This window comes from Megalops cyprinoides, chromosome 12 (genome assembly GCF_013368585.1).
Source record: "Megalops cyprinoides isolate fMegCyp1 chromosome 12, fMegCyp1.pri, whole genome shotgun sequence".
Lineage (NCBI taxonomy): Eukaryota > Metazoa > Chordata > Actinopteri > Elopiformes > Megalopidae > Megalops > Megalops cyprinoides.
The window spans coordinates 31,308,052-31,334,249 of record NC_050594.1 but is presented as its reverse complement, the minus strand read 5'-3'; the positions used below and the strand labels follow the sequence as shown (position 1 = coordinate 31,334,249).

The 26,198-nt window shown below is 43.7% G+C and overlaps 1 protein-coding gene across 4 annotated transcripts in view; it reads left to right on the top strand.

The window, feature by feature from the left end:
* Positions 1 to 16,298: 16,298 nt before the first annotated feature.
* The window catches only part of esrrb (estrogen-related receptor beta), a 63,811-nt gene continuing 53,911 nt past the window's right edge, over positions 16,299 to 26,198 (top strand). For 2 of the 4 annotated variants that reach the window (XM_036542028.1, XM_036542029.1), the window contains exon 1: positions 16,299 to 16,447. Coding sequence is in view for 2 of the 4 variants with exons in the window: in XM_036542027.1 (XP_036397920.1) it covers positions 22,035 to 22,084 (50 nt within the window). In the remaining 2 variants the exon portion in view is untranslated. Of the gene's footprint in view, positions 16,448 to 21,830; positions 22,085 to 26,198 lie in introns of those variants that run through there. The other 2 variants (XM_036542027.1, XM_036542026.1) reach the window with 1 other exon arrangement.

The following is a 26,198-nucleotide window of genomic DNA, read 5'->3' as shown; positions in this document are numbered from 1 at the left end:
TTATTTAGTTGTGTAGCGGGCGCCCCTATCTGGGGTAACTTACATACCTTTGTTTTTTAAATTTACATTTATTTTTTCAACATAGTATCCATTTATGCAGCTGCACAACTCCTTAATAACTGCGCCACACTGCCACCCACTAAGGCTCCCAGTTCCCCTGGGCAGACTGCTGGTGAGACAGTGAGGACGTTGGAGTGCAGGCTGGCAGCTGCGCTTATCTCTGAAAGCGCTTCCTGTAACGCATCGAGCCTAAGAGGAGTCCTGAGATGCGGACAACTGATGCTCTGAGACAGCCTGCCAGAGCACTCCGTCTCTGGCAGCTTGTCTGGGCCCGCGCAGTCTAATACAGCCAGTTTCCTTTCTCAAGCCTCTCCGAGTTATTTTAGCATTTATAGATGCTGCTGCGAAGGGTTTGGAATTACAAAGAGGCAGGAAAGGGATGATGCCTGCCAGCACTAATGAAAGTGGATGAATTCCCAATACTTTAAGACATGACTGATTTTTATGTGGGATCAGGCTGAGTAATTGGACACTGGTGTTTTTTTAAATACAAAATCCATGTACTTCTAAACGATTGATCTGTACGTTCTGACCTCCTCTGCACATTTGATTTATACGGGCAGCAGTATGAAGCAGTCAGGGCACTGGACACAAAACCGGAGGGAGCCCAGTTCAGATCCCAGGAGAATTATTAATATTTTACCCTTGGGCGCAGTGCTGCCAGGAAAGTATAGAGGAATAAATGTGTACTATGTACAGGGTTAAGCGTTACAAATGTTCTAAACAAATAAAATAAAGGCATGACTAACACACCTGTTTCTGTTTGCTCTCATCAAAAAGGATTTTGCTGTTAACCAACACAGTCCAGTCCAGTCCAGCCTAGCGTGCTTCCCAAGTGCATTTAGCCAGTTAATGCATTCTTAAATAAACGCAGTGATTTCCTGCTGTCAGGTTTACCACAAGATTTGCATTAGATAACGCACGGGCATCTCAAAATAGCAGCACCTCAGCTGCGCCTCAGAAACACACTGGAGTCAATTAGGGGCCAGAGCATTATCGAGCTCCGCCGCATAGACTGAATGACAATAATTGAGAACCAGTTGTTAGCGCCTGTTACTGGTAAGCGTTAATGTAATTTATTACTGCTTTTGATTTATTATAATGTTCCCAGAGTTGATGCAAATGGCTCCCGCTAATAACTTGTGGCCTGGAATGGAGGTCCTCTGACTGCCGCTCCTTGCGTTTCTATTTCGGGCCCGTTCTCTCGGCTGCCCGGGCGGGCTGGAGTCTCTCTCCCCTGGCCGCGACGGTGAGGGCGATCGCTGTGACCTCCAGGTAAATCGCACTCGGGAGGAGTTTTCTGCAGCAGCGCTACGCTGCATGCGGCGCTGAGGCAAGGCAGGTACGAGTCGCTGACACCGCGGGTCTGTTTTGCAAGCTGTCCTATTCTGGATTTTTGGTTTTGGGGGGGGGGGGGGGGGGGGGTGAGGAGGAGGTGTCACGGAGGTGAACTGGGAACAGAAGTATTGATCCCTTACCCTTTATGAGAATGATAGCCAAACTATTTTTATCCGGGGTGAATCCGTTGCTGTTGCATGTGTTATGCATATGACGTAGATGCAGGGCGAAAGAGCTGAGGTGGATGGTATTTCATTCTAAAAGTTCATGAGCATGCTGGACGAGCCAGGATGCCCAAAGTGTGCCTCTGCTGGGCCTGGAAACAGTGTGTACACATTTTCCTTTTGCATTTTCCTCAAAAACAGAAGGCATTGTATTGGCACATTGTAAATTTGCAGCTCTTCAGCACCAAGCTGTGGTGTTGGTGGCACTGACACATTTACACACTTCACACAGCTACACACAGAACACACTTCACACACTTCACACAGTACACACCTCACACAGCTACACACGGAACACACTTCACACAGTACACACAGGACACACTTCACACAGGTCACACAGTACACACTTCACACAGCTACACACAGAACACACTTCACACAGCACTCACAGCACACACCTCACACAGCTATACACCACTACACACAGTACACACCTCACACAGCTACACACTGCTACACTCAGCACACACAGCAGCTGCTGCTGTCACATGACCTCAGTCCAGCTGCTCGGAAAGCAGTGTCCCTGGGGCAGTCACGGGGGGGAGGCCGATCGTTGTCGTGCTGTGGTGTCACATGAGCCGCGGGTTGCCGTGCGGGAGGAACCCGGTTCGGTGCCACTCAGGAAGCCATGACTGCTCTCACATGGTGGCAGCCTGATTGCTCCGCTTGGGTTTCAGCCCGACAGAGAGGGTTCTGGTCGCGAAATGGCCTCCCTTACAAACGTCCGCCACTTTCCTGCCTTTTTTTGTGGTCATTATTATTTTTTCTCTTCATTTCAGCTGGGTGGATCAGGGGGCTGACAGTGATGAATATTTTGCCAAAAGTTTGCATTACACATAATGATTTTTCCCTAATTAGAATTGATGAGTGTAGAGGGGGCGGTGAAATACGCAGTGAACTGAACGCCTGCTTGTTAGGGGCTGGTGCAGGCGCTCGCGGGGGGGACCAGACCCACCCATGCTGTCCCACACCTGCCAGCCGAGAAGCGTAGGGGGCGCGGGCCGCAGCGACCCCGGGAAGAGTCCAAAAATGCGATGCTGGGCCCGCTAAACTCGGACGGAGTCTCTGGGTGCTTGCTTGGGCCTGCGCGTGCGGACAGGAATGCGCTCGCTGGCATACATATGCATGCGCTTCTACGGTCACGGGAGAGGGGGACGGACAGAGGTGGCCCCGATAACAAGCCTGCGAGAACAGATGGTGCTCTGGGTTTGAAAAGCCATCGCCTTGAACGCGCCTCGGGGTGGCCCGGGAGCTGCCTGCGAACCTCCTCTGCACATGTGGCTGCACAGAGTGGACATAAAATGGTTAATGGCGTACGAGGGCATTAATATCACGCGCTGGGTTTATGGACCACATCCACCCAGCTCCAGATACTGACATTCCACCCAGAGCCCGCAGGTGCTTCACGGCACACATCATCATATGTATAACTGGATATTTATAAGAAAAAGAGTGCCTTTTCTGCAATGTGAACTGGAACTTTCTACAAGCTGTGTTCCTCAAGCGCTATGCAGGATTGCTGTCAGATATATTTTTTATCTATATAGATATGTTTTTTCTTTTCCAGTAATCATTTCAAAGGTTGAACTACAGCTTTTGAGAACCTCTCCAATGCTTATTTCATCCCACAGATAGTGTTTTTATGATATGCCATGGAGATCCTTAGCACATTGTAAAAAATACAATGTTCTTGTTTCAGACCTTCCCCCGTGTAACTCTTTAATCACCTTGGAAGCCCCCCCCCCTCCCCTTCAAAGGGAGCCATGTCACTCAGAGTTCAGCTCAGATCAGGAGATAGTGCACCTTTAATATCCAACAGCCCTTTACACAATGTCTGGCAGAGAATCGACCGTGATGACAGGTAGCCAACCCAAACCACAGGCCGGTACACACCCCATTGAAGGGGACAGGCTGTGCTGTGTGCGGTTCACTTTCAAATCCCCAAATCAGCGAGCCATGACTGCCTGCCTTGTGTTGGTGGAAGGGAGCAGCGTTGAGTAGCCATCTCAGCATGTCTGAAAGAGCGTGCGCTCAACCGACAGTGACTGACGGACCGAAGGCAACTCTTTAACCTTTCTGTTCTGTAACTGTACCCTTTTCAGCCCTAAACTTTACCTCAGGGACCCCATTATGTTATCTGTTACTAAAATGTTATCATTATCAATGCTTGTTTACCTTGATCCCAATACTCCTTGCAGTTCTTTAAAGTACCCCAACTTGTGCTTTAGCGGTTCAGAATTGCAGTGCAGGAATGGTGTTTGTCAGATTAACAGTTTGGCGGTGTCTCAATAAAGGGGGAGCTCATTATTTTACATTCATTTTTTTGGGGGGGGAAACAGGTTTTTTTGTTGCATTTCTGCTAAATATTTTGGGCCTTGTTGCAACTGACTTGGAGGAACTCTTGACTTTGTCGTCAGTTGACGGCTGGCATCTTTGACAGCATCTCCAGAAATGTGGTCCTTCATCCATGTGACTGGTTACAGTTTGTGAAGCCATAACTAACAACTGATGTGGGAAAAAAACAAAGGTAAATATATGGGTCTGTTGGTATGTGCTTAGGTTTAATGTGTGTGTGTGTGTGTGTGTATGTGTGTGTGTGTGTGTGTGTGTGTTTTTGTGTGGAGTGTGTAAAATGAGTATGATTAAAATTTCTGAATTTTGCAGAAACCTTTTTTTCCATGTGTTTTAAACCTATTCGGTCTTGTCTTTGTAAAAGATATACCAAAATTCAATAATAGAGCTCTATTGGATACTTTCCTGTGTTCAGAGTCATTGGCCACTGTAAAAGGGTGTATTGTATTCTGATTGAGCTGTCTGACTGCAAGAGAGTATAAGTCATTGCAAAGGATATAACAAATAGAGATGATGTAGTCCATTCTTGTTTTATAGCCATTGATTCAACCATGGCATTCCAGACAAGAGGCGGGTGAATTTAGATCTAAGATGGTCAGATGCCAGATAAGAATAGCTGGCTGGTGAGACCGTAAAATGACCACTGCTCTTCGCTTTCCGAAATGTATGCTTCTCAAAACAGAACCAGAGCATTCCCGTACTACACAAAGTAAAATTATGCATCAGAAGACACAGCGAAAACCATTTAACCACTTTGAGCCGATATTCATAATAGGATTTTACAGCAGATCTAATAAAAAAACTGGGCAGTGACCATCTCCAATATTGGATTTTTGCAATACTTTTATGTGATGTGTCTCTTCTTTGTGTCCTTAACCTGTTTAAACAACATGTTTCCTGATCTGCAATGTGCATGGCATCTGACTGAAAAGCGGTCATAATCAAACCAGCTCAAAGACACACACACACACACACACACACAGACACACACACACACACACGCACGCACACACTTTCTCTCTCCTCTCACGCGCACATGCTATTTTGCACAGTCTATTAGAGGGATGGAAGATTGTGTCTTAAATGAAGCCATTAGTCACGCAAACCTAATGATCATCCTGTTTGTTTTTCATAAGCCCGCTCCGTCTCCCTGCGCTTCAGGCAAATCTTCCCCTTTAATGAATTTGGACTCGCGGCAGAGAACAACAACAACAAAAACAACATCAGCACGTAATCAGATAAATAAAGCAGGGGCCTCTCCAACGATTGCATTTATTACCTCTCCTGTAGGGGAACCTTCACAGGGATTACCCCGGCTGTGGCACAGCCTGATTATTAACCGCGCGCAAGGTTTCCTTTGAATTGCCCCTGTTAAACGAGAAATTATAGGCCGGAGAGAGAGGCTAATAACGGTTATTAACCCCGCGCGGGCGTCGTCATAAAAGTCCGCCTCGGTAACGAGGCCCTCCGTCAGGGCCCGGGCGCCGCGCAGCTAGCGCACCCCCGAGGAGACGCTAACTTATTAAAATAATGAATTAGCCGACCAGATTACTGCAGCCTGCGGCAAAGGCAATTATCCCTCTCCAAATCCCCGGACGGGGCTCCCCAGCGCCGCGATAAAACAAGCGCTCGGAAACCGGGAGCGCTCCTCGCAAATGAATAGGCTGTTAATTAGGATCTCTCCCGCTGCGGGTTGCCTTCCCACATAATACAATGGGACGGAGGGAGAGAGGAAGGGAGAGAGGGAGAGAGGGAGAGGAGTGGTGGTGGCAGAGGAGGGGAGACGGTGGCGGCGGTAATCGCAGTCTCTGCGAGAGGCCCTCCTCCTGGAAACAAATGACGACTGCCTGTGTGTGGCGCTGGCTGCTCGTGCTCCACCCCCCCCACCCCACTGGTGCGTTGCTGTTGACATCTTGGGTTTTGGGGTGCAGTGCCAATGGAGGCTGCGCCTGTTCACCAGCCCAACCGCAACGGCAGGCTCACAGTTCAGTTTCTCTTCCCTCAGTGGGGGACACAGCCATCCTGTTCATCCCAGCACCAGCCCTGGGGCTCTGGATGGGATGGAGATTGAATGGAGGGAGTTTCTGCATACACTACACTCCTCCTAAGCCTAGCTGGTTGGGGGCTGTGGGTGGTCTAAATCCTTGCTGTTGGGGTGTGTAACTGCTGGTTTGGGGGATGTGAGTGGTTTAAGACATGGGTGTGTGTGGGGGGGGGGGTGTAACTGCTGGTTGGGAGTGTGGAGGAGGTGTAACGGGGCCTTGGTTTTTCCAGGAAATATTTCCTCATCGCTCTCTTTACTCTTGAAGGTGAACCAGGGATGATGCCTAACTTCTACAGAAAGTCGGGCAGGGGCTGGTGACAAGCGAAGTAGGGCAGCAACGGCTCTGACAAAAAGGTCACTCCGCTGCTTTACCACCTATGGAACTATTTTAACGGTTATAAATACGAAAGCGTCACGCACTTGACACGACGCGCCAAATGCAGCCACTCCTGACGCTCTGCCTCGCATCAGGGGGAACTGGGGTATAGAAGAGTTCTGAAGGCTGGACTCACCTTGCCCTGCATACAGCTGTACTTTCTCCAGTCAGCCAGATAGATCAACAAACCCTGCAGCCATGGCCAGAACATCATCAGAGCAACCAAGATGTTTGGGATATCAAAACGTTACCACGTGCAAAACTAGCACTTTGACAGCTAATGTACTTATTCTTAGTTACTGCAATACAGATATGTTTTATGTTAGAAAATTATATTCTGGTACACTGTTCCAGGCAGTGAATTCTTGTGAACTTGGTTAGTTTTCTTTTAAATAAATGAAATTGGAAGTGTATCCCCCTTATGCACTTACAATGGACTTTTATATGTACATTTTGTGAATCTAATGTCTAGGTCTTTCAGCCCTTATGTTCCACATGGGGTTAACTCTGTCTGTCCTCGGTTTATTCTCTCTTTATTTGCCATAATAACTCTCTTATGTTTCCCAGTGGAACGTTTCTACAATTTGCCCAGGGATATTAAACGCTTCGCTACATCAATCAAAGTGTGATGGAAATATTCTGCTCAAAGAAAAAGCCACGGTATATTTGGCTATCACTGAAGAGCTAGGAGTTGTTAAGATCAATTTGATTTCCTTAAAACTGTGGCAAATGCCCATTTAGATTATGTACATGGAAAGATGCAAATGCCTGCTTTGCTAAGACGGATCACTGGAACATTTGAGTTTATCCATGGTTAGAAAGAAACACACTGTACTGCTGGCGTGGTTTGTTATAAAACTGCTATAACATGTTGAAACCTCCCTCAACAGAGCTGGTAGGGGGTATCCGTATAAATATTTGTGGAGACATTGTAGGGAGAGGGCCTGTTTACATATCTACGGTACAAACACCTGATCTACTATGGCGGTTGATTCATACTCTCATATAAAGCATAAATATGAAGTACACCGGATTGTATAAAGTAAACAGAATCAGCTATAGCAGCCGATTTATACTCTCATATAAGGTATGTATATAAAGTACACCTAATCATGTAAAGTACACCTGATGTATTATAGTAGCCAAATCACACTCTCATATAGAGAGATGCTGAGACCCAGGCCTAAATCACGGTTTGACTGAGAGGAAATGTCAGTGATGGCTACATGCATTGCTGCATCACCGCAGAGCTGTCCCGGGCCGCAGAGACCCCAGGTGTCCGTCTGAAGCCCTCTGCCTTCAAACCCCTGCTACAGCGCTGACTGCGTGTGAAGAACAATCAAACACCTCCGCCCCCCGCTATTTATCACTTAAAGACATTAGGGAGAGCGGGCATGAATATTAATGAGATCCTTTTCACTGGAAGTTCCACACCAAAGCTTTCTTGTGGCAACATACATTTTTAATGGCAGGGAGAACGTGCTCTGACTGGCAGCGATCCCGCGCTGTGTGTTCTACACGTCTTCGGGCCCGGGATGCCCCAAACAACAAAAAAAAAACAAAACACGTATTTGTTCAGTGCATGCTGTATTTCCGTTGGCCTTCTAGAGGTTTCCCAGTTAGGCGTCCCGTGACACACTCTAACACTATGAGGGCAGAAAAGCACCTCTGAGCCAGAGAAAGTAGGACTGGGGGCATGCTTAGGTGACGGCTATTTGTAACTGCAAAGGAACACATTATTAGAAATCCAAAAATCGCACATTGTACAGGCTTGCTGGAGTAACCTCTATGCAAATAGGGCTTCTCTAGACTGTCACTGCAACAGAACCTGGTAATATTTCACATGCCACACCCCACTTAGTTTGACATCCAGTGGATTAGGTCAGATCATTGTATCATTGTAACATTTTGAAACAAGTTTACTATGTATATGTGCTTATTGCCTTATAAAACACAATATGGGGGTCATAGAGGGCAGGAGCCCAAGAACCAACACAAACAAATACAGCTTGAAATCCCATCTCTCTGACAGGGTCTAATCAGCCTGATTTCCACAGCAGTTTTAGAGGTAATATCCCACCACGCTGCTCTTCGTGCACAAATCAAGACCTGCAGTAAGCCCTGGGTTTAGAATCAGCGTTTTGGTACAGCAGGTGTGAGGATCCCTGTTATTCTGAAAGCAGAGAGCAGCACATCCAGCCCGGGTGGAGGGGTCTGGACCTGTTCTCCAGATCTGATGCTGCTTCATCTCAGTGCGGTTTCCTTGGCAGCCCGGCCCCCACTCAGACACATCTGATGGCAGCGGGCGAGATCGGGGTGGGGGGGGCAAAGGGTCCTGGAGTTAATTGAAGCCGAGCCTCTCCAGCTCCCGCAGCCCCCCGTCCCCTCCCCGATCATCTCTCCCGTGCCGCCCGCCTTTCCCATGGTGCCCTGCGGCGCCCCCTGTCACCTGGCGAATCAGTGCTGTGCCGTCTGCGAGGGACAGAGAAATCTCAGACCAGGAGACGGGCAACAGGCTTGGCGAAGGAGACTGCCAGCCAGAGGTGTCAGCATTGGGGACAAGCAAATGCCGCTAATAGCACTGTCGCCGAAAAGTGGCTGAGAGCAGATCAGGGGTCTCAGTGAAACTCACGATGACTGTACCATCGTTATGAAAAAAGATACAGCTACATGGATTTTGCAAATATTCACATTCCCCTTTTTTACATTTCTTCGATATTATTTTACCTTCCATGTGCACACTTTCACACATGGAGGTCCTACCTACATTTTGTTCATCCTCTTTCTACCTTGGTTTAGCTTACATATATGACACTATAGCATTGAATTAATATTTTCTTGCTGAAAGTCATCATAGTGCATTGAACAGCCTTTAAAGAAGGAATGGAACACTGCTTGTGGTAAGATCAGTTACACAGGGGTAAGGCAGATATGCCTGCAGTTTGGGGTGAAATATCAGCCACTACGTTATGGGATGTTATGTCAGGTTCAGTATCAAGAAGCAATATTTTGAGGCGTTCCTCCACTGTACCAAGGTGTCTTTCCTTCTGTAGATTATTACAAATGAGTGACTTTTGTGGCGGAGAAAAAATGCACAAAGAAGTAAATTCCAGGGGTGAAGCATGCACGGACTGTTTCTGCCAGCGTTTATCAATCTCAATCTCTTTCATGGCCTCTGAAATTGAAAGCTAAGGAAAGTCATTTTGTGCCCAATGGAAGTTTTCCTTTGGAAATTTTGCCTTCCATTAAGAAGCAAATTAGCTCCCGGAACAGTGCTTTCTTGGGCTCCTTCCCCCCCTTTTTTTAATTTGTGATTTATTAAGTTCTCTTGGAGGCAGGCAGGATTGGTCCGCTGATGAGTGAAGCCCGGTTTATCCACTATGCAGGGCTGCAGTGCTTGGGGGGAGAGGGACACAGAGCAAAACGCATAACCTTCAATCTCTCAGCCAGGTCAGGCCCGTGTGTGACCAGCTAACCAAAGCAAAAGGACAAAGGTCACACGCGGCCTTCAGTACAGAGTGAGGTTTCGGTACGCGGAAGTGATATTCACTGAAAAAAAGGGCCCACAAAGTTAGCTGAGGGTGTGACTCTATGGCCTGCTAATGGCATCTTCACATCAGGGCTCCAGACTGGTAAGAAGAGGAAGGAGAGGCAGCCATAACAGGGTTTAGTATGCTTTTCTGATAGGGCGGCTGTCTCTCTTTGTGGGCGCGTATTCTTTCTACCTGGCCCAGGAGCCTGCGCTGTACCTGATGACAGCGAAGTCTGGAGGCGCTGTTTTTGAACGCCACCGTGCCGGCCGCTCCCGGCAGGACTCCTGAGAGATCCGGCCAGCGAGTCACAGTGAGCTAACGCTCTTATTTATCTGCTGTATTATGCGGCCGCCTTTCTTCTTTCTGTGTGCCAGAGGGGGGGTGCTTCTGTGTGTCCGTGCACTTATGTGCGCATCTGTGTGTGTCTGTGTGCATGTGTGTGTTTATGTGTGTGTGGGTGTGTATGGCGTATGATTTCGGTGTATGTGTGTGGAGTATGTATGCTATGTGGTGTGTGTGTGTGTGTGTGCATGTGTGTGTGTGGTGACGTGTGGTTGTGGTGTGTGGTTGTGTGTGTGAGTGTGTGTATTATGTTGTATGTGGTATGTGTGTATGCGTACGCGTGCAAGTATGCATGTGTGTGTGCATCTGTGTGCGTGTGTGTGTGTGTGTGTGTGTGTGTGTGGTTGTGTGTTCTGCCTCTGTCAGACTCACAGGCCAGTCGATTTGTGAGATGAAGGTGTTTTTCCTTTTTTCCCTCCTCTCTACATCGCCTCAGGGGTTTCTGTCCACTGATTGCATTAAACTCACAGTTACTCTTCCCTTATTAGCGAGAGCCATGTTTCAGAGCCTTGTGGGAGGTGGGTGGACCTGCGGACCAGGCCCTCTCCAGTCTCTCTCAACACACACCCATACACACCCATACACGCATATGCAAACTACATAAATGCACACACTGCTACCACTACTACTACTCTCCATAAAGTAACACGATGAGCAAATAACGGTTACCATTTTTAACACAGCTATGTGGTATCACACACTGTGAACCCCCCCAAAGATGTTATCAGTTTAGTTGGTGTGGCTTAGGTTGATTGATGATTGATGCTGATGGGTTCTTCACAAGGAAACATCACCATTTTTAGACTCATTTAGCTGTACAGGATCAGAGGGCTTGATGCTAGACCTCCAAACGTTTCATTAAAAGCCTTTGTGATGGTGAGTGATGTGATGTAAATCATAGATGCAGTTTTACAACTAACAATTGTAAAAGTAATTTCATATCTATGATAGAATATAGTCTGTGTCCCAGCAAGATGTGTTGACATGAAGCAGAAGAATTGAGCACACACCCCTAACATTGTGCAACTGAAATGAAGTTTCACCTTTCAGGTCCTCATTCAGAATGTGTTTTAATCCAACACAGCTTCACAACAGAAAAGAAATATTTGCTTGTTGCGAATCCAGCCAGAAAATGTTGGGGACATTTTGATTGGATAGCAGTACAGTCACACGCGTACCTGGAATTCCCACATAGGTGGCGAAAAGAAGTTCTCCTGTGACAAGCGCAAACGATACCTTTGTATGGGACCCTCTATTATACGAGAGGCGCGCTGATGGGGGCGCAGATATCTGTGATCAATGTGAAGTGCAGTTTTCTCCCCGCGGCTCTCTTTGATATCTTCTTCCCTTGTTTATTTTATAAAGGGGTTGGGGGAGCAGGGTCAGGTGGGTGGCAGTGTGGGCGGGCTTCTGTCCTTTATCAATCAGGATTTTAATTACACACGTCTAGGGCGACAGCTAGATTAGAAACCAATTGACGCTATCGGCAGCAAAATCTAATTACTGTTTATTGACAGATAAGGCCAGGCCCCCGTCACTTTTCAGGAAAAAGATAAACCTTTTTTTACCCCCCCACCCCACTTTCAAATGCAGAGAGGAACCCCAGGTACTGTTGATTATGATTTAGGCTTTGTTTGGAGGAACTAATTAGAAGTAAATTCGTTTGAGGAGCCTCAGTGCCTCCTCTGTTATGGGGTCTACGCTGTGTGTTTGCCCATTCTATGCTCGTGTCAAGAACTGTCGCTGATGTCCTCGCTGGACATGTGGCTGACGATGGCACTTGAGACGGCGAATCAGCTGGTGCCATTTCACATGCGCCGCAGGCCTCTAGTCCAGCAGCCACCCCCCCCCCCCCCCGGATGGCTGTGTGCACAGCGGTTCATTGACTGTGTGTGTGTCTGTGTCTTTGAGCGTGTGCTTTATTCCCCCCTGTCTTTTGTGATCTCGTCACTGAGCGCATCTCGTCTTTGTTTCCGCCAAACACTGTTTGTGAGCAGCGGCAAAGTGATGCGGGCTGAGAAAGACGGGTCAGTCGCTTTGTTTAAATTTGGGATGTCCCATTAATGATAAAGCAAAAGGCAGCAGGGCTTGTTGCATTACACAGGACACACAGGACTAAAACATCTGATCCCTTACAGAATTAGGAGGGAGACGGAGGCATGAGCTCGGGGCAAAGGGGAAAAGGAACACACTGAGGTCCACACTCATGAAGATTGCATTAGCGAGTTAGCGTGGCACAGCAGTTGAAAAACGTGAGGGCTTCTGGGTGGCTCAGTCGGCAAAGCGCCTGCATGCAGTCTGGGCCCTATGGTCCTGGTTCAAAACCGGACATGTTATCTGCCTGTTATCCCTGATCGGGAGGTCACAGAAGCGGAACAAAACTGGCTTCCTTCCATCAGGGACATGAGCGAGTGGGTCAGTCTCATCCCTCCACTGTCAGGCACACTGTGTCTTCAGACGTCTGCGAGTTGCGCTTATCCTCCAATTGGTGCCCACTTCGCTGTGGTGCGTGGCGTGACTTTCAGTGTGAAAAATAACTGCTGGCTGAGTGCAAAAGTAATCGGAGGATTGCATTTGCCTTCCTTCGGGGGCTGCTATACAACTGCAGATGTTGTCATGGCGAGATGAGCCTAATGTACAATTGCCAATTCCAAAAGACGACAGCACGAAAAGGTATAAAAAAGTATAAAAAAGTGAGTATACAACCAGACTGTTACAGGTTTGAAATCCCATGTGAGACACTACTGTTGTACCCTTGAGCAAGGTTCTACACCTCAGCTGCTTCATAAATTGATAAAAAAGAAAACTATGCAAATGACTCTGCGTAAGGGTATCTGCTAAACATGTAAAAAGTGCAAGGTAGGGCGTGAATGTCTTCCATTGTTGCTATTCAATATGCCTCATGACTTTGAATTGGGGTCTTGAGTTGTGTGTTTGTGACACACAGGCACTGACAGCCCCTGACCCTGATTCACTCTGCACAGATAGATACTGTGGCAGAAAGTCTCTGTTCGCATACCCCTCGCATGCCAGCGGTCGGGCGATCTCACACCACAGCGCCGCACGGACGAGCACGCCAAACTTATTTTCTCTGCCACGTTACCAATGCGCTCACCCATCAGCTTCGCAGCCTGCCCCTCTCCCTGCCTCACCTTTAAAGCTGAAAATCTGCCTCTGCCTCAGGTAAATATGGAGTAAATGATTGGATTATTGTTCTTTCATTTGGCCATGTAGTAATGGCTGGATTATAAACATTGCAGCCTATAGATTTCCTGTCAGATCCTATGAATCAGATATCCTTATCTCATTTCCCGGCTGCCTTCCCACCAAACACCGCGATCTCCGACGTAGGGAGTCCGGGAGAAAGGAAAAAAAAACACACACACAGGCACTCCAAAGTCCATTCAAAGATTTCAAAAACCACTTAGGTCTCCTGTCCATATTTGTTAAGGAAGCAAATCTAAAGGCTGAGGTACACTGAATTCAGAGAACAGAGAGAGATGTATTCCAAATGAAATTTGGGGTAGGGGGTTGGGTGGGAGGCTGGGAGTGGTAGTGCAGGGGGTTGTGGTGGTGGGTGTGTGTGTGTGTGTGTGTGTGTGTGTGTGTGTGTGTGTGTGTGGGGGGGGGGGGGGGGGGGGTAAAACAAGCTGATGGCAGGAACGGAGGGAAAGTGGCTGCTCTTGTATGGACCCTGATTCAGTTTGAGCCCTGGAAAGAAAAATGTTTGGTTTTGAATAATGCAATGTCTTTGAGTGAGCTGTGATGGATGCTGGATTCTTTTTATCTCGGGACAGTACTAATGGAGGGTCTGTTAAATGTTTTTTTTTTATTGTTCCCCACTCAACCTGTTTGAAATGTGAGTGCGTTGTGCTGGGTTTGATAAAATATTATCATTGCATTAATGTACAGTGTGTAAGTACAAGGAAAATTACCCATGGCTCTCTCTATCCCCAATGTGCTAGTCTCTCCCAGGTCAGCCTGTGTCCAAGAGGTTGTCTAAAAGCCTTATTTGGATATGAATTCAGAACATCCTCATCAAATATCAGGAATTCAACACACACGTTAAAGCAATATTAGTATGAATTCACGAAACGTTGCCGAACATTTACGGAGGTTTTTAAATTTCTACTGAATAGCCTATCGGATATGATACTTCTCACGTTTAAAAATACATGTCTTTGAAATGAATTTTCTTTAGTTACTGTAAGTCGATTGTAAAACATCAAATAAGATTGATCAGATTTACTATATCAGTGATAACGCATTTCTTCTGCTCTGGTTAGGCTACCGAAACGTAGTGATTTCATTAACCTGCCTAATAACTCCGCACAGACGCTGCCACCACAGACCCCTACGGTCAGCAGCTTGAAATATAATCTCCATCTCAGCACGACTCTTTTCATTGAGAACCTAACAGAGCCACTGCTGTAATGCGTCTGGTCACAGGGATTTTGCACCTTTAACAAATTGCATTTATAGATTTTCCCTTTGTAGAGATAATCTGATCTCTTAATTTATACCTTTCACACGAATTTCAGCGAAGTGAGTAAGGCGCCTGTTATATACAGAGAGACAGCGTTTTTGCCGTTGTTATATACCACATAATAAATATTATATTTTAGACATATCTGATTACACGTAAACTGATAAACGAAACTGTGACGAAGCTTCCCTCCATAGCGGTTTAATATCACTCTGATATCGTCTATCGCAGATCCCTCTTGTTAGCATTACTATTTGGATTGAAGTGCAATTTTTTGTCTGCAACAAAAGGTTGTATAAAATGGAAATTAAATCTAAGACCACTTTTGTTATGCCTGAAATTAACAGCCCGTCCTTAAATACATACTTTTGTGACGTTTTTGGGTTGAATCAAACATAGAAATAGACCGTTTTGTCAGCACTTTGATTATTTGAAGAAGGGCTACCAACTTCATAATAAGATGTTAATTCTGGTGAAAATACCGAAATCTGCCCATATTAAGATGGAAAAGGCTGACCTGTCTATGTTGTTCTTGTGAAATAATGCTCCCTCTAGCGGAGATGTTGGAATTAGCATGCGGACTGATTACACATTTTAAACCCGCCGAGTCTTCTCCAGGCAGAGTGAATTTGGCGTCATAAAGGCAAGGCGATTAATAAAAAAACAGCACGACCTTAGTTTTATGAAAACTTTATTTATTAGTATATTTTATAAAAAAAAATATTATGTGTCTGGGAGTTTGAAAGTGAATGTAACCTCCTAAATTTGTTGTGCGTCATTATCACATTTTCTCGCTGCACGAGAGTAAAATAATAGGGTAAATAAATTCTATTAAAATAGGACTTGACACCTGATAACTATACAAATTACAGTACAGCAGGACGCGTAAATACAGATTAGCACAAGAACTTTTGATTGTGATTACAACGTTTCAGTATAGCTGAAACTCAAATATTGTTGTTTAATTTATTTCGTTTAATTTATGTAAAGACTACTGTCTGATTGTCCGTCGCCACAGTAACACACAGAAGGAATTTTAATTTTTCAGACTACCTACAGGTAATCATTAATAAATAAAAAAAAACGTTTTTCAGAGATTAAAATCCAATCCAAACGCACACACACCATTTCCAGCTTTCCAAAACAAAACAACTGTTGCCTCACTGACAACTGTCAGTTGATACACCTGCAACGACCTGATCTCATTTCGCCACAGACGCGACGCCTGTATTGTAGTGTAATTTATTTATCAATTCTGGAATGCAACAGACCCTAAAAAAAAAAACTACTCCGGTATTCAAGATTTGTGCAGCGTGTCAGCTGTCAGTGTTGTTTTCTTGGCGAAGGAGATTTACACAACTCCAGCCACCGGCCCACACGTTGCTGTTAATGGACCGAAAAAAACTCCGAAGAGGGGGTGCGAAAGTTCAGATACCAAAACCAAATTATCCCACAATTTTTTTCGCGACAGTAATAGGGACTTGGACATCTATGTAGCTTGAAACTATGATCTGGTGTCCGTAGGGCTGGAATGAGAGGTTGATGGCTGGAGGAGGAGTTGATACGGCTGTATTATTGCAACTGCACACTGACTGTCACAGAGGTTGGGGCTGCCACTGTAACTTCAAGACTTCCCTCTCCTACGCAGTAGCTCCTGGGGGATTCGGTATGACCTGGCTATGTGAGAAGGTAGAGTAAAGCGTCTCAAGCTTACGTTTCTGCTCTGTCTAGCCGGCTGCGGGCCTCTCCTCTTTCCTCTAACGTATTTTCCTTTTGACTTAATCTTCCAATTTTGAATAGCAGGTTGACCATTGTCGTTATAAATTATTCTATCCAAATAGGAGCTAAAATAATGTTTTAACGCTGTTTAGAGGAGAATGTGCACCTGCAGCGTTTGACACACCGTTAAACTTCAATTTGCATTTTAAAATGGACCATAAGACAACTAAATGACCATGTTGTGTTTAAAAGTGCAGACAGGATGGACGGATGATAAGTGAAAGAGACTTTCATAGTAACTTTTAAAATAAGAAAAAGAGAATCTCGATATTATTCTCAACTGGACTGTTAAAAATCTACGTATACCATAATAAATGTTAATTTAGCCTATGTTTTTCATTTGTGTGCTTCCACCAGAAAGTCACTCTCACACTGAAAACTGCCCATGCTATTTTTAATCAAGGACTGTTAATCAATGGCGCTGAAATCAGCTTGGAGTGCATTGCTTGTGCTTCGTAAGCATCATAAAACACTGGAACCAGAGGAGAGCGGCAGAGAGGACATCCCCAAAGCCAAGCGGTCGAAACACAGTATAAAAGAATTATCGCAAGAGAATTGTCGCACCTTCCCTCCTGTTCAGTGACCCGCGCTCAGTGACAAAGGCGCTGCCGCACTTTTCTTTGCCTCTCATATTATTGCCTCGCTCTTGTTTGTCTGCGACTCGACATCGTTTAGTGTTACAATAGAGAAGCGCCGGCGTGCGAAATTCATGTCATAGAGAGACGTCCACACCAACCCCGATCGAACGACACACGAGCAGTTTGGTGTGCATGTGGCCGCGTTTCGCCCTATTTAATCTGTGAAGACAGGCCCCGTGCATTTTCAGTCCCCCAGGTCAAACGCTGGGCTTAGAACGGAAAGGTGCCCCTCTGCACGCGCTGTACCCGTGGAGAACTTTAGAAACATGAAACCAGTGTGATTACAGACTACATAAAATAAACATTAAAACACTTTAATAAAACTTGGAATATCAAAAACGGCCGTTAAAGATACTATATCTTAAAATCTCATTTAAATGCCATTATTTGTCTTTTATTTTTTATTTAAATGCTTCAACAAAGGCACCTTTTCTCGTGGAGTTAATTGAACGGAACTCATCACCTTCAGTAATCACAGGTCAAGTAGTATATATACTAGATGGTGACTATAACAATTATATAAATGCAAAATTATGTGCTCACCATATAACTAAAAAAATATTCTATACCATTACTAGATTTATTGAAGCTTCAGTGCTTATAAAGTACACATGAAATGTTTGCAGCTGTTTTATTAACAATTTTATTTACTGTGTTAATGGAATGGTGAATTGTGTAAAAGTACAATCAGTTAGAAAGTAGTTTATGCGGAGGGTAGTGAATTTTGAGGCCATATTACCCATATTCATTTATGAAGATCCGGCCCACAACTGTACACATGGACAAACTGAACCATCTCTTTCTAAACTAAATCCTGAACTGGCAGGGACTGTCCTTTCTGGCCAGAGTGCGTGTGTCAGTTTCTGATCTCTTCTGTGTGAATTTGATATGTTTTCTGTGGACATGACATCCTGATGCTCTTGCACGACAGAAACAGAATTATGAGAATGATCCTGCTCTTTAAATAAAATGCTATGGTGTAAGGTAGGGCCCGAGGAGCCGTTTTGGTAGATCTTTGTTCAAATTCTTTGTTCAATTCTTTGTAATTTTAGAATGTCAGGCACTTGTGGTCTGTCTGGACATTGTGACTGATGTCAGTCAGTTGCCATTACATGACTGACAGCATTTAGCATGCAATATTGGATAAAATAACCCTCAAAATGTATATTTTTCAGGTAGCTGGTACTGTATCAGGACTGGTTTTGAATGCTCTTGAGGATTTTGATTGAAGTGACTGAACTGAGCAGCAGTGTTTTTTGTGGTGCCTCTTTGAGCTTGAACCTCACTGACATCCATGTTTTATTTTATTTCAATATCAAATCTCAAATTTCACAACAAATGTACAAATGGTCTACAAATGTCAAACATACTGCGATTGAGTTTCTCCCTGAAGTAAATTAACCGAGCTTCAAGAACGTGGTGTGTGTGTGTGATAAAGTGAAATAATGTAAAAAAAAAAGATAACAGCCCTGCAGTCCGCTTTCATTAAGAATTCCTGCACTCTCTTCTATTCCTCTCAATAAGCATTCCAAAGGGATTGTTCTCTTCTCTCAACCAAATCAAATGGATTAAAAAATTAGGACGAATGACCTTTTAATCCTGTGTCCTGCAATTAAATTACTGTACATTTCAGAATTTCCTAGATATCAATCATCCGTTTGATACCAGCCAGGATGTTGAAGCTCTTAAAAATGAGTTTAGCATGTGCAGTGACACCATGAGACTGAGGCATTTGTTTAGGCTGTAAACTCTTGTTGTTAACGAGTGCATGCCTTCGTATTACACTACTTCCCTTTACCCCATGCAAAACAATCCAGGAAGTAGAGACATAGAAGGGTTTGTGGTATTGTAGCTGGGTTGAGAAAATGAAAATCTTTACATTAATTTGAAGGGAAAAAAATAGGAGTCTCTAATATTGATTTCGTCCGGATTTTCTTCTTCATTTTATTAGAATATTTTGTTTGCTTTTGGCTCGATTCTGAAAGCATATTAAAGGGTTTATCATTGATTTACACTTTAATAAAATTCAGATCCTATTTGGTCCCATTAAACTAACCGGCCCATACCTCGGTGACCATGATATGGAGTGACTTGAAAGGAATTTATAATTTTATTTCTCTATGTAAAAGAGCTTTTTGGTTCTTTCCGCCCAGCTTTGAAAGGGCTCCCAGTGGTATGGCAGCCGGGTTGTAATAATCAATAAGAATTGTGTGATGTTTTTCTATTGATTATGGAAACGTGAACCCTAGAAGTATGGGGCTTCATTTTCACTGGTCAGTGAAGGAGCGATGTGTTTGAGGAGCTTGGTGCCTTCCCTGCATAAAATGCAGTTAGAGCACTGAATGTGGCAGAAGTTCCCTGATACCTCCAGTGCCTTTGCCCTGACAGAAATCTGAATCCTCTTTCAAATTACATCTCACTGTCCCCATCATCAGGTAAACCAGTAAAGCAAGTAGCCTTACCAACTCTCCGCACAGCATCTGTTTATATTATCTTGTTGTTTGTAATCATGGGGCAGAGACATGGGGATCAGCAGGAGATACTCCAGTGACAGCTATTGTTTGCCTGTCCGTTCTCCTTTAAGATGTCATGGTTTTGCCCATAATGTTGGATACTGGAACGTGGAGACCTTCGTCGGCTGTGAAATGTTATCTGCGTTCCTCGCATTCTTCTTGAGCTTGACCAGCAGTAAAAGACAGGCGGTTTAACAGGATCATACAGGGCAAGGCAGGATTTTATGCCGCTTAAGCAGCCGGTGGGCTCTCAGGACTGGAGTTATGTGTTTTTTATTTTTATTTTTTTCGCACGGGAGCTGAAAGGCTCACGGCTGAAAACGGGTCCGCCCGGAAAGAGTGAAAACACAAGGCAATAATTGTATTTACTTTCCCGTAAGGCTTAATGATTGACTCCTCTCTGAAACAATGGGAGCTGAAAACACTGCTCAACTCGCCCACTGTTGCTGCTGTGAAATCAGGACCATTTCTAGATTTTGACTCGGTCCCCCCCACTACCATATGTCTGTGTGTAAAACGTTACTGACATCACTGCAATCCATGGGAAAATATGGGAATAGTATTGAATTTAGGGCTCCAATGAACTAAAATTACAGACTTCATTTTCATCCTTTGAAAGGATTTGCAAAAGGAAAACACTGAGTGTTCTACACGCCTCATATCCTGTTTGAAATATCATTGGCAAACATGAGAACCAATGAGAACTGAAATAAGCATTTACATAATTTTGATCGTGTGAAGAGCAGCAGGTATTTCCACTTAATGGAGCCATTCTCTTTTGTTCTCTGAAGAGCAGTTGGTCATACCCTTACTGTCCACTAGCTTTCATTCACTGTAGAAATGATTGATTTGTCTCTTGGAATTGCAGGAGCCACATAAGGACTATTGCTAAGATGAATGACAACACAATTTTAGGAGAAAACGGTGAAAATAAAACTCACACACAAAATGATGCATAACAGTACAGAGTGTGAGTGTTAAACAGGGAAACATATACTGCGGACCAGTTGTGTTTTTAGAATTTTTAGATGTTTTTTTTTGTCCCTGGCTACAAACTTAATTTGTCCCTAGGCCTATGGTTTGTAAAGAGCTGAGAACTGGTATCCTATGCTTTTTTTATAATTATAAAAGAGGACAGCCAGCCAAACATCTTTAGCAGTGCATTGCCATTTTCATCAATTATGAGAAATGTGTAAAAGATGCATGTAAGTGTGTGTATGTGTTTGTGTATGTATGTGTAGTTGAAGGGAGGTATATCTGTCATTTTTAGTGCTTGTTAATGTATTTTCACTTGTGTTTATACGGTTGTGTGTCTCAATGTGTATGTGTTTGTATGTGCACTTGTGTCTGTATGTCCAAATATGTGTGTGTATGCATGCAAACTTGTGCGTGTATATATATACTGTGTGTGTGTGTGTTTGTGTGTGTATGTTGGTGTTTGTATACCTTTGTGTCTTTACTCTGTATGCATGTGTGTTTACACGTATGCACATTTGTGTGGCATGTGTGATTGTGTGTATGCATGTGTACGCTGCATGTATGTGTGTACATGTGTGTGTGTTTGCATGCTCGTGTGTGTGTGCGCGCATGTTGTGTGTGCGTGTTGTGTGTGATCGTGTGTGCGTGTGTTTGTGTGTGTGCGTGTATGTGTGTGTGTGTGTGTGTATGCGCGCGCGTGTGTGTGTGTGAGTGAGTGAGTGGGGTGTGCGTGACTGTGTGTGTGTGGTGGAGAGCAGTGGAGTGTGTGATGTCCTGGGTGAGTATTTGAATCCTGACTGGCTGCCCCCCCCCTTCTGCCAGCCCACTCTGTCGCTCTAAGTCCTGCCCCTCGGAGCCAGCCAACAGCAGCTGTTCCATATTCATCAAGCCCTTGAGTCTTAAAGAGCCCAATCCTGACCATGGAGAGAGTCATTCCTCTCGCTCGCTCTAACACGGTCTCTCCATCTTAGCGCTCTCCCACTTCAGCCTCTGCCTCTCTCTCTCTTTCACCCCCCTTTACCTTTCTCCCCCTCTCCCTCTCTCCCTCTCTCTCTCACACACACACACGCGCGCGCACACACACACACACACACACATACACACACACACACACACACACACATACACACACACACACACACACACACGCACAGGCACGCGAGAGAGAGTGCGCGCACACACAGTCACACACACCGGCTCTGACATACCTGTGCTGGCTTGGGGGGGGGTGCTGTGCCGAGCTGGAGGTGCAGCTCTGTCACTGCCTCTGAAGCTGCTCTCCTGTCACTTTGGGAGAGAAGCGGGTGTCACTTGTCTCCTCTGCTCTCTTCCCTTTCCTCTGACTCCTGGAATGCTTAAACTGGACTGATGGACATTTCCGAACTTTGCATCCCAGACCCTCTCAGCTATCATAACCAGTAGGTGCAACTCTCTTTCTCTTTTCTCTCCTTTTGAATCTAAATTTTCCTTTTTGGCAGTTGATTGTTGTTTTTTGTCTGGTTCTTTGGCTCTTTTTCCTGTGCTCTCTCGCTCTCCCTCTCCCACTTCTTTTCTCCTCTTTGCTTTTAAGCTGTGGCAGTTTTGTTTCTCTCTGGTGCAGGAGTTGCCATGCGACACAGGCAACTTTTTCCAGCGCGGCTCTCTCTCTCTCGGTCTCTGTCCGTGCCTCTCTTCCTCTCCCTCTGTCTCTCGCCACGGGGGTCTATAGCAGGCAGGTGCGCTGTGGGCTCCGGCTGTGGCTGTGCTGCGTGGGTAGAGGGGGGCGGGGGTGCGGTGGGGGGGTTGTGGGGGACCGCTGGAGGAGCGCCGGGTGCCTGTGAGAGGCGCATCGCCGGCAGCACGGGGCATGCTTTGCTCGTTTCGCGAAGAGACGCACCGGATGAGCGCAGAAATGCCTCCGTGTTTACTGTGCCTGCATTGCACCCTTGTGAGAGCGGGGTGTGTTTTTTTTTTTACCCCAAAAAGAGGGTGCCTCATCCCTGGGCTGGGCCAGGATGAGCGGCTGCTGTGAGAGAACTTGCTCCTGGCTCTGTCTATCTGTGACCATCCTGGCCAGACGACAGGACACAGGATAAAATTGGGAGATTAGGCAATCAGTATTCATTTAGGGCTGGATAATACACTACAATATTAACACTTTTGTAAGGACAAATGAAGCTTACTTTAGACCCCAGGAGTGAGAGGAGAACTGTTCCGATTTAGGGGTTGAGCCGATGACACTGGAGTGGTGTACATAGTCTGCGCTATGGTGGAGACCGCCTGAATGTTTTCTTTTGAAAACCTCTTGCTGTAGGCTAGATCATGTATGTTTTAGTTTAATATTTACGTTTTGAGAATTTAAATTAATCTGCGCAGCACTTTGTGGAGGGAGAGGTTGGTCTACATTTTAATGTTGTGAGCTACGAAGTTACACCCGAAGCTTTGTAGCTTTGTACAAACAGGAAACAGAATTTTCCATCCGCTGCTCTGGTTTTCATTGTTCTTCATTTTTTATATTTATATAACACTGAAGTGTAGTCTAACACAACTCGTCTGTGTAAATCACAGAAATATCAAATTTAAAAATGGTGATAATTTTAATATATAGATATGATGTGTGCATGTTTTTGTGAGCAATAATTTCTGTGCACTGTAAAGATGTAATTTTTAAAATTATATTTTCATTTAAATTTGAAGCAAAAATATATTTCAGGAAGTTCTTGATTCTTTATTCACTGATACACAGTGATGATTTTAAATTAAAGTTCCTGTCACTTTTTTATCCATGCATTGATATATGACATGATTGCAACACCGGCACATCATGGTATTTCCAGTGTCTTCATTGTTTTTAATTGTATTAACTGAACAAGCAAATAGCCATTCTCATTGGTAAAAAAAGTTTCAGATAATCACAGCAAATCAGTTAGATAATTACACTGTATATATTTTCTTGATTGTCTGTTGAAAAGAAGTGTCATTTTAGAAAATACTGCAAGTGTATGACACCTCAAGTGGATGTGAAAGAATTCGTCCAGGTATGAACAGAGATGGTCACAATTTTTCAAAACCACAGTTTCCCCGGCATTAACCCTTAACATGGTCAAAGAGAAGCAATTCCATTTAACTCATTAACTCCTCAGCTGAGCATATTCTAATCTTCTTTGTGTTTAACACTGATCAGGATTACAGAGCCTCTGCACTGCATTGCACATTTCAGCGCTGCCGGCCTCTTCACATTGGCCACTTCCACCACATGCTTATATATGTGAGCGGCCACAAACCCATACCACATACGCCGTTTGTCATTCAAATGTGTTTTTATTTCATTTAAATGGTTGACTGCACCTTTTTGATTAATGCTGATATGATGTGTGATGAAAAGTACAAAATATCCCCAAACATTTCCCCTTAAAAAGCAAGTTTTGAATTCATGTTGAATTTGTTAAGCTCTTTCTGCTTAATTTTCCAAGCCTCTCTCAGTTAATTTAATTCTAATGGCAACTGTGATTTAACAGTCTTTGTAATTATTTAGCTTCCTAAATATTCCTTTAATATTTGAGGTAGACAGTCAGCTGCAGTTAGCCATGTTACATATATGTTACACATTTAGCTGTTAAAATCCTGTAGACAGCCCTTAAATATTTTACCGTCTTACAATTCCTTATCTTTTGGATCCGATATGCATGAATGTTTACACCATTTCCCTAAATAATTAATAAAAATACTGTATTTGTTGCAATAATTACCTGAATATTTAAATAATTTGTTTCAATGCAGGATCTGTCCAGGATAAGCTGTATCTAAGAAAAATTGATATTTAGTAGTGAACAACAACCGGTACCACAATTAATTTTTTGTTATTTCCTGAAGGAAGGTAACAAGCTATTTTGGAACTCAAGTGCCTTGTCATTAAATAAATCATTCAGTTAATTACAGGGGTTTAATTAGCTGGCCAAAAGTCTGTCAGCCTTTTTTAGATTAGAAACTCAGTTTAGCAGAGAAGAGCATATATGATAATACATACATTTATTTCATTATGGATTTTTTTATTTTCAAAATATATACTAGAGGTCAATGTTTTAATTATAAATGTTTAATATTGCAAGATTGTGCATATGATTCGAGGATTGCCTGAACAGAAATATATTCTGCACAGATCATATTATTATTATTATTATTATTATTATTATTATTATTATTATTTAAGCACTAAATGCATGTTTGACGGTTTAGAAAGATGAGCATGCATGTACTGTATATCACAAGCATTAGAACAACCTAGCATTTGTGCACAACCACTTTTTACTATAGTATAGAAAAAGAGGTATATGGGTATATGGGTTCATTAGGTGGATAAAAAATTGAAATGTTTTCTCATCTTACTGTAAAAATATATATTGTCCTTATATGTTAAAATATGTGAAATTAATTATATAGTTACACTAATTTGTTGTGTGTAGACCTGTAAGACCAGTATGTTCTATAAGCAGCTAGTGCTTTTTGTTTTATATGTTTTCAATTATACAGAATTAAAATATGGATTTTTAATCAATTCACAACAGTATTCGTCCATTTTTCGATATAAATCTGAATACTTGTATTTGACAGACAGAATGTGGGAAAGGACATACAGTTCGAATGGTTTCTTTTTTCATGTTTACTCCATTGTGTTGCATGTATGTGTGTGTGTTTGTGGATTGAGGTGTGTGTGTGTTCGTCTGTGTGTGCGCGTGCCTGTGTGTATGAACTTCTGTGTATTTATACATTTATATAATTCACTGATGTGATGTAAGTAGAGGCAAATATATGTTTTTTGGTAGTTTATATGTACCTCAAATATGTTACATAGAGAGGGAAAATAAGCATTGCAACACAACAGCGGGAGTTTTAAAGATTCTCTTTTGAAGCTTTTCATTGATGTGTCAGCAGAATTGAAACATTTTATTTGATTATCAAAGAGTGTATGTATCCTATAACTGTCTTTTCATGTGCAGATGTCTTTGCTTCGATAAACTTAAAACACATATTTTTTTAATAACACAACATAGCATTAAATTCAATTAAAAGTTCTTGTTTATGCTGACAGTAATTTTAATTTTAACTTAAAATCACCACTACACTCTTTGCTATCCTTCTTTTAATTGTATAAAGTTTATCCAAACTGCAGAAAAACATTTCACTATGGAAATGAAATATCAAAATATGACAGGGCAGTAAAAGAAAAAAATATTACTGTAATTTACTGTAAAAACATGTTTTCAAATCACTGACATATTTAATATTGATGGGGTCCTGCACTGCTTTTCTTACCTGAGGTGAACTAATGCAATGTTTTGATTGATGGGCAGCATAAGGTGTTGATCTGGTGACTTTTGCTGTATAATACCGTTTAATTCATATCTGCGGAATAATCCTACTGTGGGCATTTGGGCTAGATTTCCAGTTTTCCGTTTGGTAATGGAAAGTGCTGTGCTGCTCTGCGTGATCCGGACAGGGGGTTATGGTGGAAGCTGTGTTCTTTATTTAATTAACATGGCGTTGGCGAGAATT